General features: G+C 41.5%; 1 protein-coding gene across 5 annotated transcripts in view; it reads left to right on the top strand.

Annotated features, from left to right (window-relative positions):
- The window catches only part of stard8 (StAR-related lipid transfer (START) domain containing 8), a 122,958-nt gene that overhangs the window by 94,473 nt on the left and 9,579 nt on the right, over positions 1–18,906 (top strand). For all 5 annotated transcript variants that reach the window (XM_039766358.1, XM_039766361.1, XM_039766359.1 and 2 more), the window contains 3 exons: positions 14,369–14,440; positions 15,254–15,335; positions 18,724–18,787. In XM_039766358.1, coding sequence (XP_039622292.1) covers positions 14,369–14,440; positions 15,254–15,335; positions 18,724–18,787 — 218 coding nt within the window. The remainder of the gene's footprint in view (positions 1–14,368; positions 14,441–15,253; positions 15,336–18,723; positions 18,788–18,906) is intronic.

The following is an 18,906-nucleotide window of genomic DNA, read 5'->3' on the forward strand; positions in this document are numbered from 1 at the left end:
GAACAGAAGCAGCGTTGTGGTTCACATACAGGATGTGTCTGCTGGCTGTGATTCTCATTGTTTCTTGCTAATACAATATTTCTTCATTGGCTGACTAGATTTGCTAGGTCGTCTTTATCACATATGCATGGTTGCCCTGTCTGTTACAAAAATGTGACGACAAACACTACTTTTATTACAAGGCCACAGTAAGCACGGTAAACTACTTGAGGACTCCTGCACAGTGGGCCACTGGTGGGATTTGAATTCATCACATTGCAGGTTAGGTGCATTGGCGATTCTAAAATTGTCTCTAGTGTGTGCTTGATGTGTGGGTATGCTGTGGGCTGGCACCCTGCCCGGGGATTTGTTCCTGCCTTGTGCCCTGTGTTGGCAGGAATTGGCTCCAGCAGACCCCCGTGACCCAGTGGTACTGACTTTGCAGTCCCATCCCTTGGCCAATGTCCTGCACTGGTCAATAGTGTTTAATGAAGGCAGGTCCCCAGTCTTCTGTCGTTCTGATCAGGTTTTTTAAAGCTGATACAGATTACTGATTTCATGTTACTTGATTGGCCAATTCCAATTTCTATATTTTTCTTATTTTTTTCCTTTGCCCGTTTAAAAACAATTTACACTAAGCTCCAGCATAACCAGATGCCCTATATTAAACTGTATTTTTATAATTAAAGTATAGACCGGTCTTAACTGTCCATTTTTTATTAGCAAAGTGAAATGTTGTAGTCTTATTGTTCATTGACCGTAAAAATACTAAAATAAATAAAATCTCCTTAAAATATGTACCTAAACTAATAAAATATGTACATATATCTTCTTATATAATACACTACCGTGGCTGTTCATTTGACCTGAAATTTGGTACAGTACACATATACTACGTGACGTCTACTATCCGCTTTCAGGGTGATGATTGACCTCCAAGGTTATTCCTCTTTTTATTTAATTTTATTGTCGAATCAACTCTCAGCAGTGGCCAGCAGGGCAGCCGTGTGGCACATGCATACGGGCGTCGTTCTCATTCTTTACCACCTTTGTCGTCACTTCCCCTACCTCTTCATATCTGAAATCATTCTTGAGGCAGATTGAAGACTTAAGTGCCAGCTTAAGTGAAAAATTAAAGAAAATGAACTAAGCAATTACAACACAAACACTGACTTAATAAGTTTTAACGCGAAAAGATGCCGACGAAAGAAGAGAAGCAGCGGGCCTCTAGGATGGAGAAAAGAAGTGCTGCTCAGGATACAGCAAGCTCATCAAAATCTGAGCAAACAAAGGCTAAATGTACAGAGAAAGAGGATGAAAACTAGGAATGCTCATGTCAAGTGTACTGACTTTACGTTATTGTGCAGTATCCATCATACATATGGCATAAAAGAAAATAAAATGCTTCTCATAATTACAAGATGTTTAATTTTTCTGTAATGTCCATCCATCCATCCATCCATCCATCCATCCATCCTCTTCCGCTTATCCGAGGTCGGGTCGCGGGGGCAGCAGCTTAAGCAGAGAGGCCCAGACTTCCCTCTCCCGGCCACTTCTTCCAGCTCTTCTGGGAGAATCCCAAAGCGTTCCCAGGCCAGCCGGAGACATAGTCCCTCCAGCGTGTCCTGGGTCTTCCCCGGGGCCTCCTCCCAGTTGGACGTGCCCGGAACACCTCACCAGGGAGGCGTCCAGGAGGCATCCTGATCATATGCCCGAGCCACCTCATCTGACTCCTCTCGATGCGGAGGAGCAGTGGCTCTACTCTGAGCCCCTCCCGGATGACTGAGCTTCTCACCCTATCTTTAAGGGTTACTTCTGTAATGTACTTATTTAAAAAAGGCTTAATTAAAAAAATAGTTTTCACCATTTGTCTAACAACAAAAAAGTGTGTGTTTGTGTGTGTATAATATGCAGGAATGCAGTGCATCAGCTAGACATTTGTAAGTCTCAAGGTGTAATTATGAATGCGGTTTACCATTTTAATTATGCAGTACTTGTTTCATACCAAAACTTATGCTGTATGACACACAGTTACAAATAATAAGCACAGTACTAATCTTTAAAAAAGCCACAAATGTATCAAATGTTCATAAATTGTTAATCAAGAAGACACGAGACTAACATGCTTAACAGGTTTATAAGTAAAACACACATTTTGCTGTTAAGCTAACAAGCCTTTTGTTTACTAAGTAGTAATTTCAAAATTGTCTTTATTTTTTCTTTTTCCAATTAAAAATGTAAGCTGTCCAAACTCAAAGGTGTCTGCTTTCATTTAAAGGACAAAATAAAAAAGCTCTGAACTCATTAAAGAAGCTTTTCTTGCTGTTTTTGAAATTGCACAGGATGACTCCTTGGATTCCTTTTTCTCAGTTTATTATCCTACTTTTTGTTTAACGTAATGGCTAATATTCCGGTCGCCGCTCACTATCTGCTAAGTGCTAAAACAAACCTCTGCTTGCTGCTCTTTTTATAATCTGCAGGAAGTTTGCTGTAAAAAAAAAAAAATGGCTCAACTACTGTAATACCTCGTGTAAAGGAGCACGGTAATGCTTAGAAAAGCAGGGTCCGACGTGATCATTTTTTTAACAATCCCCAGTAGTCTTTACAGTAAAAATCATCTGATTTAGACTGGTGGCTGATCTGTTTGTTGACCGACTTCACTCCACCTGAGCCAGGGGCTGCAGCTCAGGACAGATCGGCCGCTGTTAGGGATGTGGATTAGTGACTGTTAGTCATTAGTCATTGTTATTCATATATCTTCATATATATGTCAGTATGTGTTATTAGGTGTGAGTCGAAAAATTGTGGATTAGTGACTGTTGATCAGTTGTGGTAATTTTGGGTATGGGTCAGTAAAAATTTGGAATTGTTATAAAGTCACTATAAGTCTTCCTTTATTACTGTTAGTCGGTGGTGGTTATTATGGTTAAAGACTGATTAGTACTTGCTATTAGGGTCAGTATAAAAAGCATTTATTAGCGAGTATGGGTTTTTATGGATTATTAGAAATGAGTATACTGTAGGTAAGTACGAGTCTCTGCTGGTGACTATTGTACATTGTGTTATTATCTACCCAAGTAGATATCAGAGTAGGTCACATTTATTATGTCACTTTGAGGACGTACAGGGCAGTTTGATTGAATGCGGGCAACTGTGGGTTGTTCTGGACAATTACAGGTCACAGCATCTCTATAGGTCTGTCAATCCGCACAGACCACTGTGTGTCAGCAATGGTTAGTATGCTGTTAGGGAATCTTTAGGAGTTGTGGTTAGCCAGTGTGTGCTGTTGGTCAGTTTGTGTCATGTTAGCTGTATGGGACACATTGGTCACTACTCATCACTATGCATCAATACTGGCCAGCACATGCTATTGCAGATAATTAAACAGGTGTGGATGTTACAGGGTGCTGTTGCCCTGTGAATCCCAATAGACAGATGCTCTAGACACAAATGTAAAAGCAAATTTTTAATCTTCTTTTCAGCAATAGTGCCTTCAAAGCAACCACATCCACCAAATACACTATAAATAATGCAATAAATACAACAATTCTCTCCTCCCAGCAGCTCCATCACACTCCCTCTCAACTCCGGCTCCCATGCTGGGTCTCCACTAGTCCTTTATATAGTTCTTGACCCGGAATTGCTTCTATTCTTCCGTCCATGTGATTCACCAGCACTTCCAGGTCAGATGAAAACTTGTATTTTCTTCAGTCTGGAAGTAATTCTGTCCTTCCATCTCCATGACTTGGGAGTACTTCCGAGCTATATGGGAAATAAAAATCCCTGTGTCTCCCTGCAGCATCACCCAACGGTACACAGCAGGGCTGTGAAGCCAAACTCCATCTCCCATAGTGCCCTGTGGGAATCCGGGGCACCGCTAAGCTGCAGGGACGTCGCCATCTAGCATCCTGGGTGTGTTGGCCGGGTTGAGCTGCTGACTGTCCATCACACAGGCTTGTGGTTAGAAAGTACAGGCTGCTATAGCTTGGTAAGGTAAGCAGGAATTCGTATTAGCTGGAGAGTCAGGGGGCTGTCATGATGTAGCAGAGAGGCACAGAGTCTCGAAAAGAATTAGAATATTCTCAGCTGTAAATCTTAACTGAATGAGCAGAGGTTTATGTTAAGTGAGACTAGGCCTTTTATAATAAGTTAGCTCATCAGCTGTAAATAATGGCAAATTACCTTAGTTTGAAGAGCATAAACTTTTGTCAAGGCCATTCACTTTAAGATAGCTTCTTCTTTCTTTTTCAACCCTTACGTCCAGATAATGTCACTTTAGGACTTTGAGGTCCCAGATGTGCCACTTTCAACAAAGCTAATTCAGTGCTGTCCAAAATTTCAATTGTAGTTGAAAGAAAACCTTTCTAATATGTATGAGATTTTCTTTAAACCAGCTCCCATCTGTGTCTCATCTTCAAGCTGATGACATTATTTTAAAATAACAGCTGGCGTACACTATAGCATCTCAATTTATAAGCAAATATGTCTATTCTTAGTAAAAGATTTAAATGCCTCACTCTTTCCTCTTAGTTTATTCCTGTAGCCTTGGAGTCGGTGAAGTAACAGAACTGGAGAAAGTCCATAGAAATGCTGGCTCCATTTTGTACCATGAAGACCAAAACTGCACGTTGTTTTCCAATGAAGGCCTCCCAAGTGTTATGGGTAGCTAAAGCCTAACATGCCTTGTGTTGTGACAAATAACCCACAATCCTGTGTTCCTTTTTAAACACTTCTGCACTTTCTCTGGTAGTGAAACATGACGTTTGCTAAAACTCTAGTCTTCCTCATATGTTGTTTAATTATATCAAATAACGTTGGTTTCCTGTCAATAAGGTTTTGTATTGGTTTGGATTCAGCTTCAGCTGCCATGCGTATGCCCATAATGATGATAATGAAATATTAGGACTGACATCCAGAGGAGCTAGATGGATGGGCTTCTGTTGTATAATTGGATTTTGTTGAGGTCCATCTGTAGAGATTATTGTGACTTTAAGGTATCAAGCTGATCCGCCTTCCTTTGTGTATTTTGTAGTTTTATGTACCGTATATACTCGCGTGTACGTTGGGTCTTGAAACCCATAAAACCGATCATAAAATCAGGCCCTGACTTATATGCCCGTTCAAAAATGCAACACTTTTTTTTTTTTTTACATCTTCCCTCCTTCAATCTCGCATCAGTTTCTCAGACACATTGAATTTTGTTGCAGCAATGCAGTTACCAATTTCTTTTGCCATTCCAACAACTTTTAATTTAAAACCAGCTTCACATTTTCTTCTGATCGAACGCTTCATCGTAGATAAGGGATTCTGTTACAGTAAAGGTGTATGAGGGTGTGAGACACAAAAAACACAAATCAGTGCAAATGTCATTTCACAATAGTTTGGGTATTATTTACCGTGTGGTCGCGTAGGCCCAATACATAGAAAAAAAGGCAGTGTGCTCCGTGGTTACTCTCTCACGTGGGTGTCAGCATATCATAAACTCTTGGACCAATTGAGTGAGTTTTCCTCATTCGACTTATACAACCAACATTATAAAATACCAGAAATTCTACGGTAAAAATGAAGTCTCGACCTATCGGCGGGAGAACTTAAACACGAGTTTATACAGTAATTTCCAGTAACATCAAATCAGTAGTTTTCAACCTGTGAGCTCCGTCTCCACATTGAGCCATGGTAGTCCTGTCATGTCTTGGGCTGTCAATTTTTAATTTTGGAGTGTATCATAATTATAAAAGTTGTATTAACAAAAATTAGAAAAGGTAATGTGTGTTGCTTACATATTCTTGCAAAAATAAATCATTGGGCTTAGGGACAGTTCACTGAGTGGCAGCTGTTTAAGCTACAGAGCTAAGAAAAACATTTTTTCCCCTTTCTGATTTCCTCCATTATTGCAAGTTTATGACATCGAATGATTTCAAAATCTGTTATTACATAAAGGGTTTGTGACTTTTCTTTTTTAAATGATTTTATCACAGGTTAGGTTTCTCCCATAATATTCGTGTATAATGAAGGTGATGAACAATACAGCCATTTTTTCATAGCATTTCTAGCTCATCAATACCAAAGATGGCATTACGGTAGTTCCGTTAAGACTTTATTTGCTTGTTGAGTCTTTGTGCTGGCAGATTCATTCTAATGGTGAGGCTTAAAATAAATGACTTTTATACTGACATCAGCAGACACAAATTAGACACAGGGTTAGGTGGTACTGTTGTGTTAAATAACTTTATAAAGTCTACCTACTAGGGCGTTGTACTGTGTTAGATATTGTGAATGTAGTGAGATGTCAAGCAAAATGACACCTTTTATTAGCTAACTAAAACGATTACAATCTGCAAGATTTCGAGGCAACTCAGACCCCTTCTTCAGGCAAGATAGATAGATAGATAGATAGATAGATAGATACTTTATTAATCCCAATATAATGATGTAAAGATGCAAGGATTACAACTTGCCTAATGAAGGGGTCTGAGTTGCCTCGAAAGCTTGCAGATTGTAATCGTTTTAGTTAGCTAATAAAAGGTGTCATTTTGCTTGACTTCTCTCCTACCTATAAATTAAAATCCGTCAGAACACTATTAATATTTCACTTAGGTGCTTTTTATGTAATCACCCATTTTATCTGAAGATCAGAAATGTCCACTCTCAAAAATTTGCAGTAATAGCACAAATTAAGATGGAGCAAATACTATACTAGAACACAATTCAGAACCAGTCCTTTCTCATTTTGAATTTTATGTTTGACGTATGGACCTCTTGAAAGGAAAGAAACAGAGTTTATATGTAAGCCAGAAAACGGCTCCAGTGCCTGAAAATAGCAAACATAAAACCAAAGGAAGAAAGTTCATCGGTGAGTACCTGGCGCTGGGGTCCATAAGCGTGAGAAATGAAAACTCGCCTCAACCCCTCAGTCATACGTGTTAAGTCCTCACATCAAATGAGGCCGTGAAGCCTAACAAGTCAAGTCGTTACCTGGAGACCAAACATGGCGAGTGTGTGTCCAAGATTAGCGAGTGTTTTGTGAACAGACATGAAGAAAACTCTTGAATGATCTTCTGTGGGGAGTGAAAAATTTAAAGCCATTGCAGCATCCAGCTGTACAGCTCATTGCAACAGAAGTTGCTGGTGTGGTATTTGGAGATGGAGGTCAGCAAGCAGCAACTATACATCTCTCTATTATAAAAAAAAAAATCCTGTGACGAGACGTGACCTTTTGAAGAGAGAGACAGAGAGACACTTTCACGTCCCGCGAGACGGTCAAGTCATGTCATACTTACAACCATTTTCAAACAAGACCACAGTCATCTAACCTCTCAGTTGTTGGAATGCTTTTGGCAGACAGACTTCCTGTTCTCTCAGCTCTTAAAAATTGTATACGTTTTAGATGACACGTCAACAACTAAGTGAAGAAAAAAGAGCAGCACATCGAAAAGAGACCCCAAAGCATTGGAGAGAAAAAGGATGCAAAAAAGAACAAAATTAATCTATGTGTAAATTCAGAGAGATTTAACCACGCCCGGGACCAGAAAAAGACAAAGTAGAACGCTGTAAAGAATTCAAAAACGTTGGCGTGATACACATGTAGAGCAAGTTAGAGATAATGGAAGCAGGAAAATTCGAAAGTCTCAAAAAAATGATAGTAAAGATCGCATTAGCGCAAACAAATGGAAATTATTACCCAGTGAAATAACGGAACAGTGAAAAGAGATTGAATAGTGTTGAAGGATGTCTGGGGGAGAAGAGAGACAAGGCAGTGAGACAAAAGGACAGCTGCTGTACAGGCTTTTAAACGTTTGAAGTGCTGCACGAAATGCAGATCACGCGGCACGGCAGCAGCAGCAGAAGCAGCAAACCGGCAGCTGATCAATACAATACAGTTTACAATACAATACAGTTTATTTTTGTATAGCCCAAAATCACACAGGAAGTGCCGCAATGGGCTTTAACAGGCCCTGCCTCCTGACAGCCCCCCAGCCTTGACTCTCTGAGAAGACAAGGAAAAACTCCCAATAAAAACCTTGTAGGGAAAAATGGGAGAAACCTTGGGAAAGGCAGTTCAAAGAGAGACCCCTTTTCAGGTAGGTTGGGCGTGCAGTGGGTGTCAAAAGTAGGGGGTCAATACAATACAATACACAGAACAGAACAAATCTTTAATACAGCATAATAATAAAAATTTTAGAAGTATGGGTTAACAGTAGATGATATGACATAATTAGGTTTGGATATTTTTAGAGTCCTGGAGACCTCATCCATCTAGCTGCCTCCCCATTTGGCCATGCCACGGCTGAAAGCGTTGCTCGATGAAAGGACCCTCTTTCCCATGATTCCTGTAATCCTCCATCAGGGATGACTTTACCATAGGCAGGCAAACAACTTGGCAGGTGGGCCGTGGCACCAATTGCCACATTTGGGTACCGAGAAAAGAAACAGAATAGGTGAGGGTTAGTATCCAGTTATAACTATCATGTTACTTATGTTTTAGTGCTAAGCAGACTGGCATCTTGAGATCTTAATGTGCGCTCAGGTTTGTAAGTCATGATAAGTTCAGACAAGTAAGCCGGACCTTGGCCATTTAATGCTTTATATGTTAAAAGGAGGATTTTGAAATCAGCCCTAAACTTAACTGGGAGCCAGTGTAAAGATTTAAGAACTGGGGTTATGTGTTCATATTTTCTTGTTCTTGTAATAATTCTTGCAGCAGCATTTTGGATTAACTGGAGGCTGTATAAAGAACAATTTGAACATCCAGTGAACACCGCATTGCAGTAGTCAATCCTACTAGAGATAAATGCATGAATTAATTTCTCACAATCCTGTTTATTTAGAAAGCCTTAATTTCCTAACATTTTTAAGATGGAAAAAACATGTTTTGGACGACTTTGTAATATGTGCTTTAAATGACATGCTAGAATCAAAGATAACTCCTAGATTTTGGGCTGATTCAGTAAAATTAATGGTGATTCCAACTGAGTTAAATGACGACAAAATATTGATGTGATCAGCGTCATTCCCTCCAACAATTAACATCTCTGTTTTATCTGTATTTAAAGACAAGTAGTTCTCATTCATCCATTCCTTTAATTCACTAACGCAACTAATTAAAGACAACATCGGAGAAACTTCATTTGATTTAAATGAAAGGTATAACTGGGTGTCATCTGCATACGAGTGAAAATTAACATTATGTTTCCTAATGAGAGATCCCAGTGGAAGCATGTAAAGTGAAAACAGTAAAGGTCCCAGTACTGAGCCCTGCGGGACACCATATTGAACTTCTGTGTATAATGATGGAGTACTGTCTGCACATTTCTGTACATACTGGAATCGATTTGATAAATAAGAACTGAACCAAGCGAGCACGGGGCCTGTAAGCCCAACATCGTTTTCTAGCCTGTGTAGTAAAATAGAATGGTCAATGGTGTCAAATGCTGCACTTAAGTCTAACAACATAATTACAGTGGAATTTCCTTCATCAGAGGATATCAGAATGTCATTTACAACCTGCGTTAAAGCTATTTCTGTACTATGACCAGTGCGGAAACCTGACTGGAATTTCTCAAATAAATTGTAATGCGTAAGGTGTGACTGAAGCTGACTGGCGACTACTTTTTCTAGTATTTTAGAGAGAAATGGTAAATTTGAAATAGTTATTTAGTATGTGTGGGTCTAGATCTGACTTTTTAAGTAAAGGTTTAATGACTGACACTTTTAGTGCATCAGGTACGGTGCCATGCAGTAATGAACTATTGATAACGGTTAGAATAGGTGCTGCAAGAACATCCATTGCACTTTTTACTAGTTTTGTTGGCACTGGATCTAGGGAACAAGTAGTGGGCTTCATTTTAGCAATTAAAGTTAAGACTTCCTGGTGAGCTACAGGATTAAAATTACTAAAGTGATCAAGCAAAGAGGAGGTAAAAAAATTAACTGTACTTGTTTCCCATTGTATCACCGTTTAAGAGGGGTTTAGGAGGAGCAACTGTGTCTCCTTGGGGTGCGTTCGGCCCCCCTCTTCCCAACAGCATGTAGCCTTGGGGGAAGGGGTTGGCAAGCAAAGTGAGCAGGGGGCAAAACCCCCTAGTCTAACATATCTTTTAGATAACACTCAAGAATTGACAATATGGCGCATGGTGTAATTCAGCAGATGTTAACAACAGTGCAAGAGGGTCACTTTGATGCATTGAAGTAGGCTAGAGCTGTGGAAATTGTCAAGCCTTTATGTTTGAGGTGTGAGCATGAATATGAAGTGCTCCAAGACCTTTCCGTCTATGCGTCTTTGCCTGTATATTCTACTGAAGCCACTTTGGTGTTTTGAATGAGGTATGTCAAGTGGAACAGAATGGTCATAATGTGTGGGAGTAAGCAACAATGGAGCCACCGCAATGAAGAAGTGACAATGTGGTTTCAACGGGTGCCTGGCTGGTGACATCTGTTCATATCAGTTAATGTTGGAAAGTATTACCAGTCAAGACAGTGTTGGAAGATCTTGTGAGTTTGGTGGGTAGTGCAGTTAAAATTCTTCAGATATGTTTTATGTGGATATTGTAAGAACTTTCTTTTGCATGTTGAGGTACAGTGTCTTTCTTACTAGCAAGGTGCTTCCTCAACTTTCTGAACTGAAAATCTGTAAAAAAAAAAAAAAAAGAAATTTCAACTCTCTGGCTAAAGGAAGGCAGGCTCTATTGTAGGCATGGAGCTGGACAGTTTGACATCTGTGGCAGAGCGACAGGCACTGAGCAGACTCTTGTCAATCATGGAGAATTCACCACATCCACTGAGCAGGATCATCTCCAGACAGAGGAGCAGCTTCAGTGACAGACTGCTGTCACCGTCCTGCTCCACTCACAGACTGAGGAGATCGTTCCTCCACCACACTATGCGACTCTTCAATTCCACCTGGGGGGGTAAACGTTAACACTACACTAGATTATAGACCGTTACACCTGCCTCACACTCTCCACCTTGCATTTTTTAACTTGCACTGCTTTTTTTTATTTATTTAATATTGTCTTCATCAGTATGGTGTTGCCGGAGTATGTGAATTTCCCCTTGAGGATTAATAAAGTATCTATCGATCGATCAATCGCAGCGACTTTAAGTAGCTTGTAGAATTCTTCCAGACATTTGTAGTAATTTAAATTCAGATTTTTCAAGAAAAAAAAGGTAACAATAAAGAAACTGGAAATATGGACCAAATGCATCTAAAAGTCAAAGTACAACTCATTTGAGGATATGTCACATTTTCTGACACAATAAGAAATGCAACCACAGACTTGTGGCAGAGTAGATTAACCAGCAGCTGCAAAGACTGAGAGCCAGCTGTGTCCCTACACCGTGGCTCCAGATGTTCTGTTCAGCTGGGCTGGAAGTCCTTATGTGAACCAGTGTGAAGAGGCCCTCAGAAACTGGACAGAGCCATCTTGTGACCCATCTGTTTAAAACTGACTACATGCCATGCCTGTGTATCCAGAGCTGTCAGACAAACCTGTGAGGTCTTTGATGCTCTTTCCGTCAATCTGTGCTTATGAAACTAGAAGACTAAATAGAAGGATAAGTGGAACGTTAAAATAGACCTCTTCTTAATGGCTTTACTATCTTTGGTGCGATTATCTAGTATTTGGTTTCAGCCAGACAACAGCAGCACTCTCATTAGTTGAGTCAAAGATTTAAGATTTATGTGCGATTTATCAGCGGTGTTGAGTTATTGTGCCCTCACACATTCATTGTATTGAAAATCTATAGGCCAGATTTGTTTTTGGGAGATGTACAATATGTGGTAGGAAACCTCAGGACTATATTATTTATATCTGTTAGGATGTCAGAGGATGTCAGATCCAACCATCTTCTAAACCTGCTTATCCTGAGTAAGGCTGCCCAGCAAGCATCGGGCACAAGACAGGGACAATCCCCAAACATGGCACTGGTCCTTCACAGGGTGAACACACGCACACACACACACACGCTAGGGCCAACTTAGAAACACGCATCAGCTACACCAGGGGTAGGCAAAGTCAGGAGGGCTGCAGGGTTTTGGTCTAAGCCAGTTGCTTAATTAGAAAACAATCCTTGCCAATAATTTAATTTCATGGCTTGCTAGTGGTTGTTCCTGCTTTAACTCTGCCATGGCAGGTCATTCTCATATCCTAGATTTTTTTCCCTTTCTAAGCGTATCATCCAAATGATTTAAATGTACAAGTAATTCTCAGTCCTTCACTTTTTTCTCTTTCTTTCCAAGTATTTGATTTAACCAAATGTTTCACGATGAATGCACACCAATGTAAATGGAAACCAGCTAGATGTAGAACTGCTGCTATCTTTTGTCATGTGGTTCATCTTATTGCTAATAAGGAGCAATTAAAAACCGAGTATACAGCTGTTTAAGACTAAAGTAAGCAATGAGGGTTCAAAATGTTAACGAGCGAGAGCACTAAAGTGAAGCAGAGGCGTTACTTGAACAATAAGTACTTCTTAAGCAAATGGGTTGGAGCAAAAACCTGCAGCCACTGCGGCCCTCCAGGACCGACTTTGCCCACAAACGTGTTCCTCACCACAGTCAGCTGATGCTGGCACGTCACTTTCGTTCTCGAGTCCAAAAAGGTCAAGAGTCCGATTCAGCGATAAAGAAGCTAAATGTCGTCCACGGAGTATCTTGTTTAGCACATTCGCTTTGGTCTCTCGCCAGATGTTGATGCCCGGTAGAGGTTATTTGCTCTTCGCCACTCGTGCAGGTGCAGCAAATCAAAGTCAAATCAACAAAGCTAACTTTCCTTCCAGCAAAGACAGTCAAACTAAAACGTAACCGCGAGATTTCTCGACATTTACAGCTGATTGCTGTCTTCTAACCCTGCATTTCAAAAGTTGACATCTGGCCTGAAGGAGTCAATCATTAAAACATCTTTTTTTTTAATTAAGAATTTAAATAATGACAAACAGCTGATCTGCGTTTTTTTTTTGTTTTTTTTTAGCTGTGAGTCATGGCCTCAGAGCCCATCTCAGCACACTTGTGTCTACGGTGGCGTGAACCTTCACACACGTCTGCCTCCACCTCCTTGAAACGGCTCCAATTCCCCTACGCTTCTGTCTGTTTGTGGGTGGAACTCTCGGAATCCTCTGGGATGTCACCCAGCTGGAGCACTCTACACAATTCTTTTTAATGCAAACTAGGGACAACCCCCACCCGGTTTTAATGCAAACTAGGGGGCAACCCCCCCGGCCTGCACTACCTGCCAGCCACTACACATCTCAGTCGCTCACGTATGTGGATTTCACTTTCACCAAACAACAAATCTTTTAATTCTTGTGGATACGCCTCTTCATTGGGACTAAACACTACTTTTCCCTGATGGCAACATGAATTAGACGATCTACAAGTCTCCGACTTAAACTTTAAATCCGAACAATATATTCGATCTCTTTTCGCTGTTCCGTTATTTCACAGTGTAATCATTTCTGTTTGTTTGCACTAATGCGATCTTTCCTATCCTTTTTTTTGAGACTTTCGAATTTTCGTACTTCCATTATCTCTAATCTGTTCTGCATGTGTACCGCGCCAACATTTTTGAATTCTTTACGACGTTCTACTTTGTCATCTACTCTTTGTCTTTTATTTCCAACCCTGGGCGTGGTTAAATCTCTTGGCACAAAAGTCAGTCTTGTATTGCGGGATGTCAAAGTACCTCTCTAAAAAAGTCCCATCTCGTCCCAGGATTTTTTTTATTATATTAGAGAGAGATTTTTAAAAGCATTTCATGTAAGTGAGAGATCAGCGTGCTACGTGCTTACACAGCGGTGCTTTCCTTGTCGACAGACCGGATCATTCTACTGTAATTGAAACTCCCATAAAAACGGTAAAAGCTGTGCATGTGACCTTTTAACAGCAAATATAAGTTTAAGAGTAAAACTCAAAGACATGAAACGTGACCCCAGCTACTGAGCAAATGGGCACATCATGGCTGGCACTGGCGTATGGAAGCTGGTGTTGCTTTTTCTGCGCACTGTGCCATGTCAAGTTATGAAGCCTTCACTTGCATTTCAGTGGACTTCATTTTGTATCCCCTGCTTGTTGGAAGCTTCATGACTAGAATTGTTTCCTGGGGTGACGTTTTACTTTTGCCTGATCCCCGTGTGCCCGATTTAGATAGATTGCTCTGTCCTAGTCATCGGCAATAAGCAGAATGGCACACGTCTAGATAGCACGAGGATTTCAGTGTGTTGTGAATTTTATATCGCTGTAGTGCGTAGTTGGCCATTAATTACAAAAGGTAAAGAACATTTCTTGAGTGGTACTTTGGGGTGGTACATTTATGGCAGCAGTGTCCCTGTCATTTTTCTGTTATGCCCTTCTTTTAGTGATAAAACCTTGTCTTTTTTTCTTCCTCTCTCTCAGAACTTGAAGCTAAAGAGGCCTGCGACTGGCTGCGAGCTACCGGCTTTCCACAATACGCCCAACTCTATGAAGGTAACGTTCTATAAAGATGTGCCTGGCCCAGGAAGCATTGCACCCTCATGTTATCTATATTTAAAGTCGTGGAAAGTGAGTTGGGGATGGAGCTTGGTGCTGGTCACAGCCTGGTCCAAGTTTGGACAGCAGACAAGAGAAGGTCAGATACTGATATGAGAGTTACCATCCAGCTGGCAGCATTTCAGTGTCACCCACACCACTTTTTGGGTATACCTAATCCCGTCCATATCTCCCAGTGATCACCCAGGCTACTGAAATTAACGGAAGGGGCACATTTGCCATAAGGTGCTGGGGGCAGATCTTAACTTGAGGCTACGACAGCTCTCTAGGGATTCACAATGAATGTAACAATATAACTTAATGAGGCCGGGCCATCTGCCTGCTGGCCCCTCATGCTGACTACTTCCAAATACACCCAGCTGCTGTCTCGCTGGCCTCCAGGCCCATTTAACAGCGAGCAGCTTCCTTAGCTTTGCCTGAAAAACATCCCTTAATGGCAACTACTGTGACTCGGTGAAGCAGGACAACTTGCTGTTAAAACTTAAAGAAACCTGAGAAACAAGAGGGGAGCATTCAGTCCATCAGGCTGGCTTACTGAGCGAGTAGCTAAGCTGGCCCAATATGTCATCCAGATACTTCTTAAAGGTCATTCAGGTTTCTGCTTCATCTACCTGATTTGGTTCTATATCCCCACAACAGTTTGAGTAAAGAAGTGCCTGGTGTGGGGAGAACTTCAGGCCAGGATGGGTAGTTAGACGGGTTCTGTGATTGATCGTTTATTTATTTATTTATTTTTGACTTGGTTTGCAGACTCCTGCTTTCCCATTGACATTACTTCTGTGAAGAAGGACCATGATTTTCTGGACCGGGATTCAGTAAAGTCACTTTGCAGGTAATGGTATCATCTGAGGGGGCCACACTGTCTAAGATGTAATCTGAGGAGTGAGGGAGAGGGTCCTGCTGAGAAAGTCCTTAAACATGACATGCATTGAGCAGGAATGCTTTTTAGAATTAACAGCACTAAGCTCACATTCTGGATAATGGACTGTGACTGGCTGTCAGTGCTTTGCACCATCTCTCTGTGTTTCTGTGGCCTTTTCTTCAAGTGCTGTCTTCCGCCACTTTACAAAGCCAGTATTTTTTCTTTGTCATCATAAAGAAAGCTGATATAATTTGTTTTTGAAAAGCACACCAAATAAAACGTCCCCGATGGCAGGCATCACTCGTGAGTGTTAAGGATTTGGTGAAGAGGTACACAGAAGGCCCACCCTGAGCCGTCACTTGGCAGAGGGATCCATATGATGCCGAGCCACACTTGAGAGGTTCATTTGGAAAGAACTGGAGAGACAGGCCTTCAAGGAATTGCATTCTCTCCGTCACTGATCAGTGGCAGATTAGCCCTGGAGGAGCCATCTATTCTCATAGCTGATAGTCAGAGAAGAGTTAAGTCGTTAAAGGATGATTTCTGGTTTCCAGTGCTCAATATAAAGAAGGTTTATAGATTGTCATTGTGAGGCCACAGCTGTGTTTGCAGCGATGGTGCCTAGAAAAAAGTCTGTGCTGAATGGTGGTGAGAGAGACGGGCACAAGATCCAGACGTAGGAAAATGTGATGAAGGAAAAGGGAAACTGGGAACAAAAGTCAGAGAGAGCTGGTGACAAACAACTAAAAGGAGACCTGCTGGAAACATTTAGTCAATAGAACTTGCAGTAGTACTCAGGGGCAAGGCCCACAGCAAAATGCTTACAGGGACGAAGATTCTGGAACTGCTGGGCATGGTGACGATTAAGGTATCTGGACCACCATGTGCACTCCAGTACAGGTGTATATTGGGATGGAAGACCTTATAGCCATTGAAGTCCGAAGAGAAGACATACAGGATGCTGTGCCTACAGCATATACTGTAAGGTGGGTGCTGGGAAAAGGAGAGAGCAGATATGGAGAGAGACCATGACCTCAGTTAGACATGAAAGAAAACGGAGCTGATGTGTTCCACAATTGAAAGACCTTTTCATAATGTGAACACATAACTGGCATCAGAAATTTTAAACAGTTCCTTGTGTCATTTTTTGACCCTTAATTTTGTTCAGTACCAAAACACATGCAAACTGACAGACTTATTTGGATGGATGGATGGATGGATGGATAGATTTCATTATCTATCTATCGATCTATCGATCTATCGAACGAACGAACTGACTAACTAACCTGCCATCGTTGGAGGGATATTTTGGCATTTTACAGAAGTTCTTTAAATAACCAAATAAATAAATACATACAGGCACACACATTGTGGTCTCCTCCCTTGGCAGTCCCAGTCCCAGTGAGGCTTCATGCACACGTATTGCTGTTGGTATAAAGGAGCCCCTTAGCGTTTTTTTGACACACTTCTGCTGAGTGATTTGTTGTCCTCGGTGCCAGTGTGTCACAGAGAAGATGTGCAGCATTGTTCACAATGGCATTCAGTTTTGTTTTAATCCTTCACTTTACCGCTACCTTCAGGTTGTCCAGATTGCTGAGCTTTCCCTTTTAATTAGCCTTTTGATTCGGTGGGCCTCTCTCAAAGTGACGTCACCAGCCCAGCACACCACAGCATAGAAAGTCACACAGGCCATCACAGAGTTACAAAAGATGTGAAAGATGTCACTTCCCATATGAAAGGAACACCGGAGGAAGAAAAGCCTGCTCAGCCCTTCCTTAAATAGTTCCTCTCTGTTTCAAGACTAGCCCAGCCTGTCACTGATGTGGACCCCCAAGTACTTGGAGGAGTGGACCACCTCTCCATCCACTCCCTGAATAGTGACCTGACATAGAGGCTGCTTTGTGCGGTGAATGTCAATAAGCAGTTCCTTGGTTTTGCTGATGCTAAGTTGCAGACAATTCTTTCTCTACCAGACACCAAGTTGTCCACTTGACTCCCTCCTCTGTCTCATCCCCCTTATCAATACATTTTATCCAGTGTGACTTACAATAATTGAGAGACACAGCTGGTTGCATTTCTTTTTTGCCATTTAGAGCCCAGGCAGATGAAGAGAGTTGCTCAGGATCACACAGTGTCCGCAGTGCGATTTGAACCTGCAGCCTGAGGGTTTGAAGCCCAAATCCTTAACCGCTATGCCATCAAAACAAGCCATGAAGACATTTTCCCTTCATTAAATACGGTTTACAGTACAATCCCTCTTAACTTGCCAATGGATTAACCGGCCTGTTAGAATAAAATATTTAATTTTTTTTTTAAATCCTCAGTTCTTCTTTATATTATATGTATGCACTTCCTTCTTTCCTGGAATTTGAGAGGTATTTTAAAACCAGAAAACAACAAAACAGTGTTCAAATTAAATAAAGTGCAGTGTATCAAAAGTCGTCTTTAAATAAATAATCCATTAAAACGAGTGAATCAGTGGAGGTGAAAATCCATTAGCAAAAAAACAAGTCCTTTAAAAACAGTGCAAACGAGGGTAAAACAATGGCTGGAAGCAGTCTCTTAAAATCCAAAGCACGGTGCCTTCTTCTTTCTATCTGGCAGCTCCCCTGCTTGTCCCATCGAGCTTCGCAACAGGGGAGTCGCCCTACCTGCGGGTGCAGCTGCCTTCCTCATTGGTCCAGTAGCCCTCCAATCCCTGGCTACGCCGGGCTCCATCCGGACCGAGACTGGCAAGGGCGCTCACACTGGGGCTAAAACAGCCCAAAGCCTCCACGACTGTCGCTGCCTTTTGACTGCCAGTCATCTTCAATACCGGTCACTCCAGCTCCGTGAACGCTGAACCGATTGGTCAGACATACCACGCACCCGCGACTATAAGCGGCGATTATTTATTTCAAAAGTGGCCCTTTTGACTTGAGCTGTGGACCCGCTACACCACACGGTCCAGTCGTTGTATGAGGAAAAAAACCTGTGTGCGAAATCATGGATGAAGTCTTGTGGATATGGTTTCTTCAGGAACGTCGAACAGATACAGTGCATACCTTAGAGATATTTTTCTACCTGAAAATAGGTACGCATCAGATTAACCGGCCAAAATGGATTGTACTGTAATAGGCTGACTACCCGTGTTTGATCACCTCACGTTTTGCATTCTTTCTTGAGCTTTTCTAAGCCATTCCCAGTTTTTTTTGTGAGGTGCAGTTAAAGGTGCGAGAGCCGATAAGAGACCGGAGTGCTGGGTTATTATTTTAGAGCACCTTTTACAGACAGCCTGATCACCAAACTAGAAGAATAAAAAGCTTAGGTCAGACATTTCCACTAAAAGTCACCTTCTGGCTTGTGCTTTACCTTTCAGGAGACTGACAACGCTGAACAAGTGTACCTCGATGAAGCTAGAGGTGCATTTTCAACGCAAGCAGGTAGGAACAGGGGGCACTCTCAGGGGTTTTTTTTGGTGTTTATTTGTGTGTTTATTTGTGTTTTTAGTGAGCAAGGTTCCCCGTGTGTTTGTATTTTTGGTCTTTACCTTTTCTGGATG

This window comes from Polypterus senegalus, chromosome 10, assembly GCF_016835505.1.
Source record: "Polypterus senegalus isolate Bchr_013 chromosome 10, ASM1683550v1, whole genome shotgun sequence".
Taxonomy (NCBI): domain Eukaryota; kingdom Metazoa; phylum Chordata; class Cladistia; order Polypteriformes; family Polypteridae; genus Polypterus; species Polypterus senegalus.